Genomic DNA, 18,794 nt, shown 5'->3' with positions numbered 1-18,794 from the left:
ATAATGCTAACTTACCTAAAAGAGACCAAGTTTAGTCACATTAACATCTGACTTTTTTAAATGATTATGTGCCTTTTTTTACAGTGTATGTAAACTTCTGTTTTCAACTGTATATATTTTGTTCAAACAATGATGAAGAAAATGTACAATACATGGCAAAAAACACTAAAGATCGAAAAGCCTTTTAGTTATAAAAACAGAGAAACTAAAGTAGAGGAAAATGAACAGGAAAAACAAAGATGAGGCATTACGTTCAAATAAATTGCGTGCAATTACTGAATTAACTAATTTAAAAAAGAAGGCAAAAAAAAAACTTTCATGGATCAAATCGTCATACTAATGTAGAAAAAGAACAAGTTGTTCTCTCTGTGTATTAGTGCATGGGGTTTAGTTAGTAATGGAAAATAGCCATATTTTCAGGAATGAAAGCATCAATAAGACCCTCATGTGGATGGACACTTTGAGGATGGAAAATAAGTCACAAATAGATGTGAAGTGCATGGCTATTTTCCATAACAAATTTGAAAAATAAAAGCACAGCAAAACATGCATGGATTGTACTTCATTGCCTTTGTTAAAAACTGAATGGACATACTATAATGTTAAATACATTAGTAAACAGAGAGTACAATTACATAAACACCAATAATCTGATTTTAATATGATTAAGACTATACTCTCATTAAGACCCAATCCCAATTGTATTTTGTACCCCTTCCCCTCCTTGGCTCTTGAAACAGAGTGTGAAGAGGAAGGGCTTTTTATCCCTTAGGGGAATTTTACCCCTAAGGAATGGGACAGCACTACAGCACCTGCACATGTCATTGTGAGCTCTTGCTTCTTATGAGATCAGACGATCGCGACTGCTGTAGTTACTCCAGCGGCTTTATCTTTTGATTTTTATCTTCAGGAAATCACTAAATGCATATACTATGTTATCATAAAGATCTAATGTGTCAATAAGCTCATAATTGTTCTGCGCATTTAACATAGTGGCCATGTTCACTCATGTAAACACACCAAAAACAACATTATAGCAGACACTGTATTTCAATTCAATTCAATTCAGCTTCATTTGTATAGCGCTTTTACAATGTACATAGTAACTGGAACAGTGTAGTTCAGATTTTAGTGTTTAAGCTCAGTTCAGTTTAGCTCAGTTCAGTGTGATTAAATATATATTTATATAATGTATAAAGCTCATTCCCAGCCACTAGTGTCACGAATAAATGAATTTTCAGAGGGATCCAAGTGCGAGTTAAACAAAATAATATTTATTGACAAAGTCAAACAAAAATCAAGTAATGAATAGTGCTAGTGCTAGGAGAGATCGGGCAGGAATCAGACGGGAAACAGGGTCCGGAAATTAGTCCTCAGATCCTACGCACACAGACAGAACAGCACACCATAAGCACACATAACGAACTGACAAAGACACACAGAAAACGTGGCCCATATATAGACCCGAATATGAGCCTCAGCTGGCGAGCTCATCAAGCCAGCTGAGTGCCGTCATCACACGTAATCAAAACAAATACACGAGGAGAACAAAAACAAACCAACGTGATCAAACAGACACTCCGGACAAGCGCACAAACCTGCAACCGTGACAACTAGAATTTACTGGCAGGGTATTGGAGTGTCAGATATGAAAGTATGTTGTGGGACTGCTATACAGGACATATATTTATCACTGGAGATTTTTTAGGGATTGTAATTGTGAAATTTAGCTTGATTATTTATTTTTATTTTACGTGGTTATAAATATATTAAAACATGTGCTTGTTTGTTGTGACAACTCATAATGATGACAACAAATACATTTGTGCATCTCCTTCCTTGTGCAGCCATTTTCGTACCCCTTGGTTTCGAGTGTGGTCTTGAAAATTCTCAGTTTCGAGGGATATCTAAGCCCTTCCCCTTAGCCCTACGCCTTCAAGCTAAAGAAAATTGGGAAAGGGGAAGGGCTAAGGGTTAGAATTGGGATTAGGCCTAAGAGTTTACCATGTAAACAGTGTTTTTTGATGACCCTAATTCGACTAAAGTCATAATCGAACACCATTGTTTTTCTCTTGAAATTCCCAATAAGTTTGATGTGTCACATGACCCTCTTCCTATTGAAAAAAACAAAAAGTTGGATCCCAGATGGCCGACTTCAAAATGGCCACCATGGTCACCACCCATCTTGAAAAGTTTTCCCCTTACATACTAATGTGCCACAAACAAGACCTTAATATCACCAACCATTCCCATTTTATTAAGGTGTATCCATATAAATGGCCCACCCTGTATAATGACTTGCCTAATTTACATAATGAACCTAGTTAAGCCTTTAAGCTTAATACATGGCAAAGATAAAATAAATCAGTTATTAGAGATGAGTTATTAAAACTATTATGATTAGAAATGTGTTAAACAGAAATTGCAGAAAAAACAAACAAGGGGAGCTAATAATCCTGACTTCAACTGTATATTTTTAAACACACTCAGCGCCATTGGCTTTTGTAGTAGCTCACATCCAGTTTTGACGACTGTGATTTAAAGCTCAGGACAAATATTTAATTAAAACTCCAGTAAAGAATCTGAGAACGTCTTAATGGGTTCTGCCATTTTCCTGCCATAATGGCAGTACTTTAAACCTCGTTGTGAAAAAAAGCAGAAGAGTCGAGCCAGCTTTATTTATGAAGACGTACAAACACACAGACGCACATCATATTCAATTACCACAGCTCTTCGCGGAAACCCATACACATTGTATCCACAGAGCATTATTCTCATTTGTACACAATCTGGAGGCTAATAAATGACTCTAGTCGGCCCTTTGATTCATATATACTACAAAAATGACCTTATTCCTCTGTAATTGAGTCTTGTTTACCAGTACAAGAATCTATACATGTGAAATAATTAGATTTGGATGATTATGACTGATTTGTTCTACAAGCAATATTTTATATATATATATATATATATATATATATATATATATATATATATGTATATATATATATATATATATATATATATATATGTATATATATATATATATATGTAAATATATATATATATATGTGTATATATATATATATATATATATATATATATATATATATATATATATATATATATATATATATTTATATATATATATATATATATATATATATATATATATATATATGTATATATATATATATATATATATATATATATATATATATATATATATATATACATATATATATATATATATATATACATATATATATATATATATATATATATATACATATACATATATATATATACATATACATATATATATATATATATATATATATATATATATATATATATATATATACATACATATATATATATACATACATACATATATATTTTTATATATAAAAAAATTTTTTTTCACATTACATCCTTAAAAAGTAACTAACACATTTTTTTTAAATGACTTGTAATATAAAGTGCAATATAAAGTTTTTTTTTAAAGTGACAGATTGTAATATATTACTTTTTTCCCCAACACTGCGATCCGTATACAGTGACACAAGGACTTGTCATTCTTAAGGCATTGACACAGAAATTTAGTTTTAAGAAAAGAGCTAAGGATTTTGAGCAAGACATTGGCTTTTGCGGGTAATCCATGGTGTTTTCCTATTTGTATGTGTTGTTTTGAGAAATGCACTGTTGAGCAAACTTCAATTCTGATCTCAGAAATGTACCAAAGCGACTGAGAAAAACCGTAACTGAGGTATTTTATGTCCCCAAACAGAAACATGTTTCCGGCAAACCTTGTCCAAGCCACATTTCAACAGGTAAGAATGAATTATTAAAGGAAAATCTGAGCCACTGAATTGATGCATATTCAAAAACATGAGTGTAATTTGTATGATTTTGCATGTTTAAGTGTTCTAAATATTGTGTAGTTTTCAAGAAACCAGTATTCTAGTATTCTTCACATATTTCTAGATACTAGTAGCTTAAAGTGACATTTAACGGCTCACTAAATTAAATTTTTTCTCCATGGTTTGGCTCATTTCTTGAAACAGAAATTACATTCTCAAAATTCTAAGATCATTTGGCAAAACTGTGTAACAGTTTAGCACAACACTATGGGCTCTATTTTGACGGTCCATGCGCAGAGCCCAAAACGCAGGGCGCAAACGCTTTCAGGGCGTGTCAGAACGCATTTTTGCTACTTTAAGGACGGGAAAATCTGCTTTGCGCCATGGCGCATGGTCTAAAAGGGTTGATTTTATTTTCTTAATGAGTTATAGGTGTGTTTTGAGAATAAACCAATTAGAGCCTCATCTCCCATTCCCTTTAAGAGCCAGCTGCGTCGCGCCATAAGCGCATTTTGACGTAAAGTAAGTTCACTTTCGCTTTTGCTCTCGTGAATAGGGAAACCTTTACACACAGACATCCATTAGCCTATAAATAATTAATTTTGTTTGTTAAGCGCAAAGATTTGTTTCAAAACTATTTCTAAATTCGGTTATAATTTCTAGCAAATGAATAAATTAACAATAATGACCAAGTGTGCTCAAAATACTGAGTTATTTCCAAATACACCTGCCATGCCCCATATGATCTAAAACCTGACAGGTGGACAAATCTAAGCCTGTTTTTAATAAAACAAATATAAATATGGATATAATAAATAATACTGCTAATATTAATAACCATAATAACATTATACAAGAGCAAATTGAATGAACTGAAAAAGCCTCACGAGATGAAGAAAGTAAGGCAGTGGTTTTTAAATCTTCATGTAGGCTAGAAATTAATATGTTTTGTAATATTTTAATCATTTATATTTATATCCTGTATATATCCTTATTGTATATTATATATATATATATATATATATATATATATATATATATATATATATATATATATATATATATATATATATATCTTAAGGATATCCATAAGATATTAAGATATATATATATATTATATATATCCTTAAGATATATCTTTTTCATATGTAAAGATATTTGCGTATTGCTCTACATCTTGTGTGTAGTGTGTAAGCCAGGCACACTTTGCGCCAGACAATAGACCGACTTTGTTCTGGTCTAAAGAACAGACTATTAACAGTTTCTCAAAATAGCAACGCGCCAAAACACGCCTGCTTTTTTAGACCAGAACGCCTATGGGCTCAAATGCATTTGCTATTTAAACAGCGTGGCGCAACACCTCAAAATGACCCTTTCCCCGAGCTAAAAGTAGCAAAAGAGTATTGCGCTGCGCCTTGCGCCACATTGCGCCGGGTGTATGATAGGGCCCCATAGCTCACTTGCAAAAGCTCATACCTTTCCCAAAACAGTTCACTCATGTGTCAAAACTAAATTTCCTTCTCATTTAAACAGTCAGTGCCCCCAAAATGCTTCGCCACTTTAGCATTATGTAAGCACCGAAAGTCGAAATGTTTAGATGTTTTGTCATCATGGCAAAGGACCACTAACATATCCCCCATGTCCACCTTACAGTCTTAGCCCAGTCCTTCATTGACAATGGTTACTGTACTGTGTTTGTCTAGCTAACAGAATACAATTGTGTATAAAACTGAAAACAAGAAATAGGATTTTAGGGTAAGAGCAGCCTCCGAGGTTTGACATCACACACTGCACTCATACTGCCAAGGAAATGGTCACTCCTTTTTTTATTGTAGTGATCAACCACACACAAAGTAACTTCCATATATCAGAGCAAATAGAATAAATAACTGTAATAAATTGTAATCAAATGTTCCAAGGATTCTCCTACTCTATGGTATTCATGGTATTATGGACTAATTTTGACAATTGAACAGACTATTGTGCATGTAATGACTTATACAGTGAAATGACTGACACATTTTGGAGAGAAAAACCATTAGACTGAGAATTAACAATCAGTTTAGTTCAACTAGAACTATTCACTTGGAAATTGTGCTAAATATAGGCTATCTGTACTTAATCATTTGCAAAGATGTGCTCAGACATTTGCAATTTGATGGAATGAATGAGAAATTAAATTCTGTTGTGAACAGTTGCTAAGTGGTGTGGAGGTTTCTCCATGTTGTTTTGAGAATGTAATTTCTGTTTCAAGAAATGAGCCAAACCAATCGAGAAAAACTAATTAGGCAGGGTAGGGTAATAATTGTATAACAATGGTTTGTTCTAAAAAATATATGTTATATGTTAAAATAATATGGACTTTAAATTATTAAAATGGTTTTTAAATAATATAAAACTGATTTCATCCTAGCCAAAATAAAAGAAATAAGACTTTCTCCAGATTAAAAAATATTATAGGAAATACTGTGAAAAATGTCCTTGCTCTGCTAAATTAGGGAAATATTTGCAAAAGAAAATTCACAGGAGGGCAAATAATTGTGACTTCAACTGTAAATGCAAGTGAAATATCAAGACTGATGTGGAATTTTCTCTTTAGTATCGTACCAACAGTGTGCCAATAATGAAGGCGCCCAAGACCACAGTGGCCACCAGCCTGGCAGAAAGCACCACACGGCGAGCTCTGATCTATGGCATTCAGGACGATAATGGGACGGACATCCAGAATTTCCAGCTTGATCTGACACCGCCACCGGACGTAGTGTTTCGGACTCTTCCTGGCACTAGCGAGGGCATGAACGTCCTGGGCATCGTCATCTTTTCTGCCACCATGGGTAAGGACAGGCATAGAGACAACAAACTACTTTTGATACTGACAAAATGAGATCTAGAAATGATTCCCTTTTCCCACCTTGATTCTATAAGTGAAGATCATTTTTTCATTTCATGTCTCTCGAACAACGGTTTAGTAAAATTGTAAAGTCAAAACTGTTCGGGCTCTATTTTGACAGTCCATGCGCAGAGTGCAAAACGCAGGGCGCAAACGCTATCAGGGCATGTCAGGACGCGTTTTTGCTAATTTAAGGGCGGGAAATCTGCCTTGTGTCGTGGCGCATGGTCTAAAAGGGTTGAATTTATTTTCTTAATGAGTTATAGGTGTGTTTTGAAAATAAACCAATCAGAGTCTCATCTCCCATTCCCTTTAAGAGTCAGCTGCGTTGCGCCAAGAGCGCATTCGCTATTTACAGGACGCAAAGTAAGTCTAAGTGGAAAAAAGGAGCATTTCACAAGCAAACAGTTAACAGTTTTTTAACAGAAAACTGTTAAACAGAGCATCTACTGCGTGAGAATGAGAGATAATGGATCACTTTCACATTCGCTCTTGGATAGGGAAACGTTTACGCACAGACATCAATTAGTCTATAAATAAATACTTTTGTTTGTTAAGCGCAAATATTCGTTTCAAAACTATTTCTAAATTCAGTTCTAATTTCCAGCAAACAAATAAATGAATAATAATAATAACAAAAATGTGCTCAAAAACCTGAGATATATCTTAAAACACATGCTGTGCCCCATATGGTCTAAAACATGACAGGTGGGCAAATCTAAGCTTGTTTTTTATAAAATATATATAAATATGGATATAATAAATAATACTGCTAATAATAATAACATTATACAAAAGCAAATTGTTATGAAGTTGCTAGTTAAGAGGGGAAAATGTTTACTAAAAATGTAATGGGATCTTTCTGAAGACATTTGATTTGATTAATTCACTGATTTCTAAACATGAGCCACTTCCTTATTTATGTTTTCCCTTTATTGTATTATTTGTCAACTCTGTTAAGTAATACGAGTTTGATGGTAACAGTGTTGACAAAAGTAAACTTTTTACGCCCAAAACACACCTTCTTGTATACATGTATGCTTTAATAAATATTATGAACTTTTTACTGCGACAGAGAAAACAACACTTGGGAATTAGCGGTGTGTGATATTGAAAATCAATAAGGGATGTATGGATGGATGGGTGGGTGGGCGGTTGGATGGATGGGTAGATGGATGGATTTATGGTAGACAGATGATAGACAGGGAGGGATAGATGGATGGATAGATGGATGGAAGGATGGATGGGTGGAAGACAGATGATAGACGGAGGGACAAAAGGATGGATGGATGGATGGATGGATGGATGGATGGATGGATGGATGGATGGATGGATGGATGGATGGATGGATGGATGGATGGATGGATGGATGGGTGGGTGGGTGGACATTAATGATATGGATGGATGGATGATAGACAGATGACAGACAAGAGAGGAAGGGAGGGAGGGATGGATGGATGAATAGATGGACATTAATAATATGGATGGATGGACGGACAGACGGGGATGGATGGATGGATGGACATTTATAATATGGACGGACGGACAGACAGAGAGGGAGGGAGGGATGTATGGATGGATGGACTGCTAGCTAGCTAGCTAGATATTAAAGTCAACATTTGAATGGATATATATTTACACACACATTTCTATAAATACCTACATATGCACGTTTATATAATAATAATTGTAATTTTTTTATTTTGTATCTCATCTATATTTGTACAGGTATAATGTTGGGCAGAATGGGTCCGAATGGCAGCGCTCTGGTTAACTTTTGCCAAAGTCTCAATGAAGCAGTGCTGAAAATTGTTGCTATCGTCATCTGGTAAGTTTATTTCATTGGTATTTTATAATGATATTGTAGTTTTTTTGTGTGGTGTGTGTAATTTACGTTTACTTCAGAAATAAAGTCGATCTAGTTTTACAAAAGCCTGATAATCATATTTGATTCACAAATTTAAACATCTTTCTTTAAAGAAAAATGTACAAATTGATTAGATCAGTGGTTCTCAAACTTTTTTCACCAAGTACCACCTTAGAAAAAAATTGTCTCCCCAAGTTCCACCTTACGACGCTATTTTTTAACCAGTATTAAAAAATAGCGTCGTAGGCCTAATTAAGCAGCTACAGGTGTGCACAGTTTAAAAACGATGCAGATTAATTACTATTATTAAGAATATGTATTATTATCAGTCACTTTAAACATTTGAAATAGTATGAACATTAACTGTGCTTGCAGATTAAAAAAAAAAAGTTTTTGTTAAAATGTGCTTTTAAAAGTTCATTAAAAATGGCGTTGTTCTTAAAAAGTAAAAAGAAAACTGCTGTACTTAAATCTAAAGTATTCATTGTAGCCTATTCATCAAAAGCTGGAGATGTTGCTTTTACCTTATAAATATAGGCTATATGTCATATTCCTACACTTTCAGACAAATCTTGAAATATATGTTAAATGTACATATGACAGGGTTCATACAGGCACAACCTAATGAAAATCAATTCCAGCACCTATTTTTTTTTTTTCAAGACTGACATGTATTGAAGACCTGAAAAGTATTCTCAGCAACCCATAAAACATTGCAAAGAAATAGATACAAACAAAAAACATAAAAATAATATTTATTAATCATATATTAATAATATAATAAACCTGCACTAAATGCTTGTGAAATCTTTTTTGTACTCAAGTAAAAATACTATTACACTGCTAAAATAACACAAATTTTAGTAAATAATATTAATATTAGGTAAAAGTACAAAGTACTCTTTTAAAAAGTACTAGTTGGTTACTTTTGAAAAAAAAAATCTGATTTTCATTATGAAATCACTTTTTTTTACGTGGAAACCTGATTGAATGGTTTAATTGCTTAAATCCCAAAGCTACATGTATAGGAAATTGCACTAACAAAGAAAGTATGGTCGATTTTTCCTTTCATGACAATTAATCTTTTTCAATAGCACTGGTAAAACTACCAAATAATCTTTAAGGCCATAGAGACACTTTTTGCCCATTTTTAAACGATATTTACAAGCTTTGAAAGGTTTAATTGAAGTATATGGTAAAAAGATTTAAATTTAGCCTTTTATTTACATATTTTACACAATTTTTCTTTACAATATGGCAAATTTGTTTCTTAAAAAGCTGTTCATCACATGTAGATTTTATTTTACATTTAACCTAATCTAAAATAGAAACTTAAAAAAAAAAAATACAAGTACACTGTCAGTAAAAAAAATTAATAAAACAAATGACTTCATTTTTCATTCAGAATACAGCTAAATGTATAAATCACACAAATACCTCATCCAGAAACATTTCCAGCATAATTATTTTGTCGTAAAGACAAATAATTTAAAAAAATACACCTTTGCTAAAAGTAAGTTTCACTTCACAACACAGCCAAATAAGAAGACCATTAGCATTGTCATCGATCATGTATCAATCTATTTCTAAATACTTAATAACTTTGAATACTTTTGACTAAATTTAGTCAAGAAACAAAGATAAATAATGTCTACTTTAATAGTGGAAAGATCGCGATTGTATTCAATCTGAGCACACAGGCGATCCTGAGAGGACTTGCAGTTCATTTGAAAAAAAAAAGCCTATTTAACAGCTCACATATCTGTTTTAGCGATTTGCGTACATGAATGCGCTCTCGTGTTAAAATAAAGCACTCGCCACATTTGCAGAAATGAGTTATTGCGCAATACCTCCATTCCCGCGCCGCCATTCAGAATGTATTTAGAGGAGTTACAGGTCAGAGGCGAGAGACTGGCTGTCGGAGAGCGAAACGTGTTTGTAGATCATCAAAAAGGCAGGAAATATGTCCGCGGTTTAATTACTCTGCTAGACATCTCTATAGTGAAAACATCCGAGAAGCATTAATCCAACAAAACATTTGTTTTTAAGTTGTTTTTTCTGTCTCTGCAACACAGAAAGCAATTGTCCCGCCCTTACGTTTCACGCAACTAGACAAGGTCGACTGTGATTGGCCACTTTTCGTGTCAGTCAAATCACGCTTCAGAATCAATTCTTAAACTTCGGGAAATTATTTATAACAGCTTATGACACAATGCACTAAAATAAACATTCTAAGCACAGCGTTGTGATCGTACGCTTCACAAAACAGCCAATGCTGATCACATCGATGTTATATTACGCATTAAAGGATTAAAAGTGTTAATTGTTTCTTTCATTATTCAGCGGTTCCTCCGCGTACCACTAGGAGGAAGCCCGCGTACGAGAACCACTGGATTAGATGATATACACAAATATCAAAATTTAGGGTAGAGTTGAAGGCAAAATTACCATACCTCCTGTGAAATTTGTTAAATTTTGTATCATATTCCAGGTGAATGGAATAGAGCAAGAGCGTTTTCACAGTATACTGTATATCCTATAATATTTCTCTCCGGGAGAAAGTTTTATTTTTTCTTCTTTAAGTTTGGCAGAAATAAAAGCAGTTTTTACATTAAAAAAAACTATATATATATATATATATATATATATATATATATATATATATATGTCACTAGTATTAACCCGCTTAATCATTCTTTTTGATTGTTTGCAAAAACCTCTATTGTCCAATGATTTGCCTAGATATCCTATTTTGCCTAATTAACCTAGTTAGTAGGGGTGTAAAGATATCTCGTGTCAAGATCTCGTGAGATTAAATCACAACAAGATTTCTCGTGATGAATAAGAATGAAAATGTGTGATGTTATGATGGAAGTGAGAGTGAAACTAGCACTGGATATTGAAGGAAGGATTAGATTTGAACCGCAATTCAAGGGCTTTGCACACACCTGGCAACCCAGTCTGGCCCTAGTGATGTGTGTCACTCACATAGGTCACTCGGTTGCTTTGACGGGTGTGGCGTAACCACTTTATTTCACCGCAACACGCGCATTAAACATGGACATTACTATGTGATGGAATATATCTTTAGATATTAAAGTCATAATTGCCATAAACAAAAATTTAATTAAAACATTTGGAGTATAATTACTTTAGTCACCATATTGAAGTGCAATACAGACATGTAAACACCGCAATTAAGCCATTACTGTCATGTAGGAGTTTTAACCGCATTTTGTGATAAGATATTCTATACACACACAACTGTTTGACAGTATTCATCGCACTTACCGAGTCAGTAAAGGACCACAGAAACATCTCAGAGTTCACACACGCACATAAGGTGAGCTCCTAGAGATCCACACACTCCACCATCATCACCAAACACGTTATGCTGTCCGGGAAAAGCGAGAGTGAGTAAAGTTTATAGCAATATTTGACAGTGTTTGCATGTCTTACTGCACATAGTTCATGAAACAGTAGTAAAATAGCATTCCTTGAAAGGTGATCTTTTTAAAAGCAGCTAAATTGTTTTGCATTTTGTGATTTATTATTTTTTCTTCTTTTTTTCCAGTGGAATATTTTTTTTTCATCTATATATTAGCCAATATTTAGGTTTTTTTTTTTTTTTTAAATCATATGAACACCATTTTCCATTCATACATTAGCTAAATATTTTGCAGTGTATGCATGTCCTTTACTGCCTGGGTGCCCCCGGGATTCCTTTTTATGACCTTTTTAATACCATTTCAAATGAAATTCAATGCCAACATTCCCATTTCGACAGAAATATGAGGGGGAAATGTCAAATCTGTATAAAGTTGGACTAATTAAAACATTTTATTCCAATTATCAGTTAAATTTAATACATTTAATAATAAATTTAATGCAACAGTGTAATATAAAATTACAAAATAAATTAATAAAATAAAACCTTTGTAACAAAATCCAAGACTTTCTATAACAAATTCAAGGCTATTAAGGCCTTAATTTGAGATTATCAAATGTAAGACTTTTTCAATGCTTTTAGGACCCCGCGGGTACTCTGTACTGCATAGAATTGATTAAAACAGAAGTAAAATAACATTCATTGCAAGTTGATTTTTTTTAGAAAGCAGCTAAATTGAAAATCAAGTGCTTTGTACACACCTGGCAACCCAGACTGGCTCCAATGATGTGTGTCACTCACATAGGTCACTCGGTTGCCTGGGCGGGTGTGACGTTACCACTTTATTTCACCGCAACACACACATTAAACATTGACATTACTATGAGATTATCAAATGTAAGACTTTTTCAATGCTTTTAAGATCCTGCGGGTACTCTGTACTGCATAGGATTTATTAAAACAGAAGTAAAACAACATTCATTGCAAGTTGATTTTTTTTAGAAGGCAGCTAAATTGTGTAAAAATTTAATTTTGTGATTTTTTTCTTCTTAACTTTCAGTTGAATAAAAGATTATTTTCAATTCATATATTTCATCATTGAAGATTTTTTAAAAATAGGGTAAAAATCCGGTCTCGTTCTCGTGAACCCAATCTCATGTCTCGTCTCGTGAGGAAAGCATCTCGTCACACTTCTACTAGTTAGGTCTTTAAATTGCATTTTAACCTCATTACTTGTATCTTCTAAAATAACTAGTAAAATACTAAGGCACAAGCTGCGTCCCAAATCGCATACTTATGCACTATTCTACGCCATGTTGTAGTATAAATAGTTTAAGTAGTGCGTTCACACTGAAAACTCTAAAAATAATAAGTGTACTTTAATTACCCGGATGATGCACTCATTCAGCTGGTAAAATGAAGTGTGTAATGATGGACACTTCACGCACTCAACGACTGCAGGTTTGCCTAAGTAGCGGAAGGGGCGGAGCTATCGGGCGCACATGTTGGATAACTTTATTTATTTTGGATGGTGAAAGCAAAATTCTCCTACGAGAGTGATTACAGCGCCTCCCGATGGTGAATGCGGTTATACTCACGGCAGGTATTATTTGATAACTCAGTTGTTTATTTCACTGATTTGGCCACCGTCAAACGTCATCAGGGAAACGGTTTGAATTTCCGCCTATTAAAAAAACATTAGTGTGCCATTTGGGATGCCACCACATACATATACTATCCTGTTGAGTGTGTAAGTGCATAAGTACATAGTGCATGAGTGCATAGTGTATAGTGTGCCATTTGGGACGCAGCTACAGACTATTTATTTTGTCTTTGCCATATAGACAATACATAATATTTTACTAGTTATTTTGCAACATACTAGTATTGAGGTTAATTGTTAGAAACTCATTCATTTATTTTCTAGTCGGCTTAGTCCCTTTATTAATCCGGGGTCGCCACAGCAGAATGACCCGCCAACTTATCCAGCAAGTTTTTACGCAGAGGATGCCCTTCCAGCCGCAACCCATCTCTTGGAAACATCCACACACACACACACACTCATACACTACGGACAATTTAGCCTACCCAATTCACCTGTACCGCATGGCTTTGGACTGTGGGGGAAACCGGAGCACCCGGAGGAAACCCACGCGAAGGCAGGGAGAACATGCAAACTCCACACAGAAACACCAACTGAGCCGAGGTTCAAACCAGTGACCCAGCAACATTTGTGCTGTGAGGCGACAGCACTACCTACTGCGCCACTGCCTTGCCTAGAAATAAACTATTGCATTTAAAAATTATTAAACAGTTTTGACTTAAACTGTGTATGATTGATTGATTGAGAATTTAGTTACAGATAAAATGTGTTTGGGCGGCATGGTGGCTCAATGGTTAGCACTATCACCTCACAGCAAGAAGGTCGCTGGTTCCCAGCTGGGGACATGTTAATGTTTATACAGTATGTGCAGCCTGCAATGTTTGTTGACGGTAAGATCATCAACAGGAACAAAACAGAATTGCAACCCTTGCGACAAAATTAGATGGTAATTATTGCGGAGCACTACTTCACCCTTACAAAAAGAAATAAATAATAATGTAGAGTAGGCGACGCAGTAGCGCAGTAGGTAGAGTTGTCAACTCACAGCAAGAAGGTCACTGGTTCGAGCCTCGGCTGGGTCATTTGGCATTTCTGTGTGGAGTTTGTATGTTCTCCCCGTGTTGGTGTGGGTTTTCTCAAGTGCTCTAGTTTCCCCCACAGTCCAAACACAAGAGCTATAGGTGAACTGAATAAACTAAATTGGCCGTAGTGTATGATTGTGTATGTGTGAATGTGAGAGTATATGGATATTTCCCAGTACTGAGTTGCGGCTGGAAGGGCATCCGCTGCATAAAACGGAATAGTTGGCGGTTCACTCCGTTGTGGCAACCCCTGATTTATAAAGGATGAAGCTGAAGAAAAATGAATGAATAAAGTGTGTTTGCAGGTACTTCCCATTCGGCATCGTGTTTCTGGTGGCCGGTAAGATCCTGGAGATGAGTGATCCGTCAGCGATGGGCAAAAAGCTGGGTTTCTATGCCATCACAGTGGTTATGGGACTCATCCTGCATGGCCTCTTCATCCTGCCCAGCATGTACTTCTTCATCACCAAGAAGAGTCCCATCGTCTACATCAGGGGAATCCTGCAGGCGCTGCTCATCTCACTGGCCACGTCCTCCAGGTTCAACACACACACACACACACACACACAAACACACACACACACACACACACACACACACACACACTTGTTTTTTTAAAGTCGATTTCACATGTAGAATTCAATTAAATTTACTTAAGTTGAAAAGTAGAGATGCACAGATTGACTACCCAGAAATCTTGGGCCATATTCACAAAACATCTTAAAGAAACACTCCACTTTTATTAGAAATAGGCTTATTTTGCAGCTCCCATAGAGTTAGGGGACTCAACTTCGTTATATTTATTTTTAGGTTGTTTTCGTCATTGATGTTTCTGTTTTATGTTGTTTATAATTGTTTAAATCGTCCAAAATAAAACTGCTTTTATGGACTTCCAAAAGTTTTTGTTTATAAACAGGAGAAGTTTCAAGAAACTGGATAAAAATGGAAGGTGGCATGTAATGAACATTCAATCATTCAATATATACATGTGTACAAACGTTTTTTGAACGCGATAATACGTTTGACAGCACTTATAAAGATTATATAAAGGCCTAGCTATGTGTTTAAATATATTTTGTGTTCTATAAAAATCAGATACACAACACAACCACACTTATAAAAAATCCAGGAGAACATAAATAACGTACCCTGCTATGTCATCGCAGGAATAAGGGGCTCTTTTTAGACTATCCATGCGCAAAGTGCAAAGCGCTTAACGCATTAAGGGCATGTCTGAATCCACTTTTGCTATGTTAAGGACGGAAAACTCCACTTTGTGCCATGGCGCATGGTCTAACAGGGTTGAGCTTATTCTCTTAATGAGTTTCGGATGTGTTTTGAGAATAAACCAATAAGAGTCTCATCTCCCATTCCCTTTAAGAGTCAGTTGCGTTGCACCATAGCACGTTTGCTACTTACATGAAAACTAAGCATTTCACTAGCAAGTAAACAGTTAAACGGTGCATCTACAGCGCGAGAATGAGAGATGAGCCTCCTCATTATTTACTATAATAACGAATAATAACGAAGTGTGTTCAAAAACCTGAGTTATATCCAAATACGCATGCTGTGCCCCATATGGTCTAAAAGCTGACAGGTGGACAAATCTACGCTTGTTTTTAATAAAACAAATATAAATATGCATATAACAAATAATACTGTTAATAATAAAAACATTATACATAAGCAAATTGTCATGAATGAACTGAAAAAGCCCCCCAAGATGAAAAAGGCATGAAAGTATGGTGTTTATATTTATGCACGCTAGAAAATAAAATGTTTGTAATATTTTAATACTAAATATTTTTATCCTATATATATTCTTATTATATATATATATATATATATATATATATATATATATATATATATATATATATATATATATATATATATATATCTTTAATATTTTAATTATTTTTCATATGTAAAGATATTTGTGTATTGCTGTACACCCTGTCTGTATTCAGCAATGTGCAAGCGAGGCGCACAACTAACACGCTCTGCGCTGGACTTTAGACCGGCTTTGTTCTGTTCTATTGAACAGTCTATTATAGTTTCTCAAAGTAGCAACACGCCACCAATGCACCTCAACACGCCTCCTTTTTTAGACCAGAACGCCTGTGGGCGCACATATGAGCGCAAATGCATTTGCTTTTTAAACAGCGTGCAGCAAAACGTCAAAACGTCAAAACGACTCTTGCGCCAAGCTAAAACTAGTAAACAACAATTGCGTCGCACCTTGCGCCTCATTATGCTGTGTATGAAAGGGCCCGAAATCTCAGTCTTGTTTTACAATAATCAAAGTCTTTACTGGCATTTTGGGGGAATAAACAACTGTAACGTTAGCGTTTATATGTGCAGCTTGCAACATTTGTTGATGGTAAGATCATCCCTTACGACAAATTAGATGGTTATTATTGATGAGCACTTCTTTACCCTTTCAAAAATAAATAAATACATGATAATATAGAGTAGGCGACGCAGTGGCGCAGTAGGTAGTGCTGTTGCCTCACAGCAAGGTCACTGGTTCAAGCCTCACCTGGGTCAGTTGGCGTTTCTGTGTGGAGTTTGCATGTTCTCCCCACGTTCGAGAGGGTTTCCTCTGGGTGGTCCGCTTTCCCCCACAGTACAAAAACATGTATTGGGTAAGCTAATGCATAAGCTAAAGCATACACTGTAGTGTATGAGTGTTAATAAGTTTGTACGGATGTTTCCCAGAGATGGGTTGCAGCTAGAAGGGCATCCGCTGTGTAAAACATATGCTGGATAATGTGGTGGTTCATTCCGCTGTGGCAACCCTAGATTAATAAAGGTACTAAGCCAAAAAGAAAATGAATGAATGAATAATGTAGAGTATGCATCCTCGCCTTTGTATGCTTTCTGGCAGATGTCCGCATGGGGAAAAACTTGTTGTGGTGGCACAAAGCTGTAGGCCGAGTGCCTTAGCATCCCACCAGTGCTGATATACAGCCATATTGCACTGCTACTCATGTGATATTGCGTTTATACAACAGTTTGACAGCACAATCGTGTATTTAAATAAGAAAATCAAACACGGAGAGTCTAAAAAGCCCTTTTTATTAGGAACTCCTTTGTTCCGTAGTGTATTACAGGAGTTTTCCAGAAGAAATAAAAAACGGGATGGTTGCGGGAGATTGGTGAGGAGTGTTGGCAGGTATGCTTACCATTTTAATAACGATTTGAGCAGCTGTAGTTAATAATCAGACACGTAAGGGCTTATTATATGGTTCTATCGCCATCTTGTGGATAGAAAACCCTAACCGTCTTTGGTCTACTACACTATGGCAGGCTAATGTCCGCTGGCGTGCACTCTGAGAAATTGTAAATATTTTAAAATAGGCACTATTCTTACAAATAAACTGCATAGTTGCAATCAAAACAACGGCATTCTCGACTAAAAAAAGCCTCAAAAGTACATTTTGTTGTCTAACAGTAGTATTATTTGTCAAACTGTAGTGTCTCTTTGCTTATTGCTGGCTGTATGTGGGCGGAGTAATACACAAAGGTGAAGGGTAAAGAGGCCTTTGTGTGATGTTACTGACAAAATATTGCACGGCTTACATCCAATCAGATTCAAGAACCAAAGAGAACTGTTAAATAAATAATAAAAAAAAAATATATATATATATATATATATATATATATATATATATATATATATATATATATATATATATATATATAAATATATATATTTATACATTATTATTTTTTTTTTATTTTTTTTAGGTAAACAACCGAATGTGTTCCTAATCTGTCCCCGTGTATAATAAAATCCTTTCCTGTCATTCTTTGATCTAAAAGCAAAAATACTACTAACTCAATCCTTTTGCAAAGCAGTGTAAATAGGAAAACCCCATCTTGTTGATTCCATCCAATTAAAATTTTGTTTTTACCTTCTGAGCAAATCAGTTTTCTTTCATTCCACATTTGGTGTCACAGTCAAGAGGTTTTGTGTCCGCGGATGATTGATTTCATCACACACCTTTCACATTGCACGACGTCGGGAGGAGGCCGTGACCCTGCGTGCACAACAGACAGAAGAAAACATCATAAATATTGCAGCAGCACATGAAA

The 18,794-nt window shown here is 35.0% G+C and overlaps 1 protein-coding gene across 2 annotated transcripts in view; it reads left to right on the top strand.

Moving 5' to 3' along the window:
• slc1a7b (solute carrier family 1 member 7b) overlaps window positions 1-18,794 on the top strand; it is a 149,410-nt gene that overhangs the window by 108,924 nt on the left and 21,692 nt on the right. For both annotated transcript variants that reach the window (XM_087304981.1, NM_001190760.1), the window contains 4 exon segments: window positions 3,791-3,833; window positions 6,463-6,697; window positions 8,482-8,581; window positions 14,999-15,232. In XM_087304981.1, coding sequence (XP_087161107.1) covers window positions 3,791-3,833; window positions 6,463-6,697; window positions 8,482-8,581; window positions 14,999-15,232 — 612 coding nt within the window.

Source organism: Danio rerio, chromosome 23, assembly GCF_052040795.2.
Source record: "Danio rerio strain M-AB ecotype USA chromosome 23, GRCz13ab, whole genome shotgun sequence".
In the NCBI taxonomy this organism is placed as follows: Eukaryota; Metazoa; Chordata; class Actinopteri; order Cypriniformes; family Danionidae; genus Danio; species Danio rerio.
This window is presented reverse-complemented; position numbering and strand designations above follow the sequence as displayed.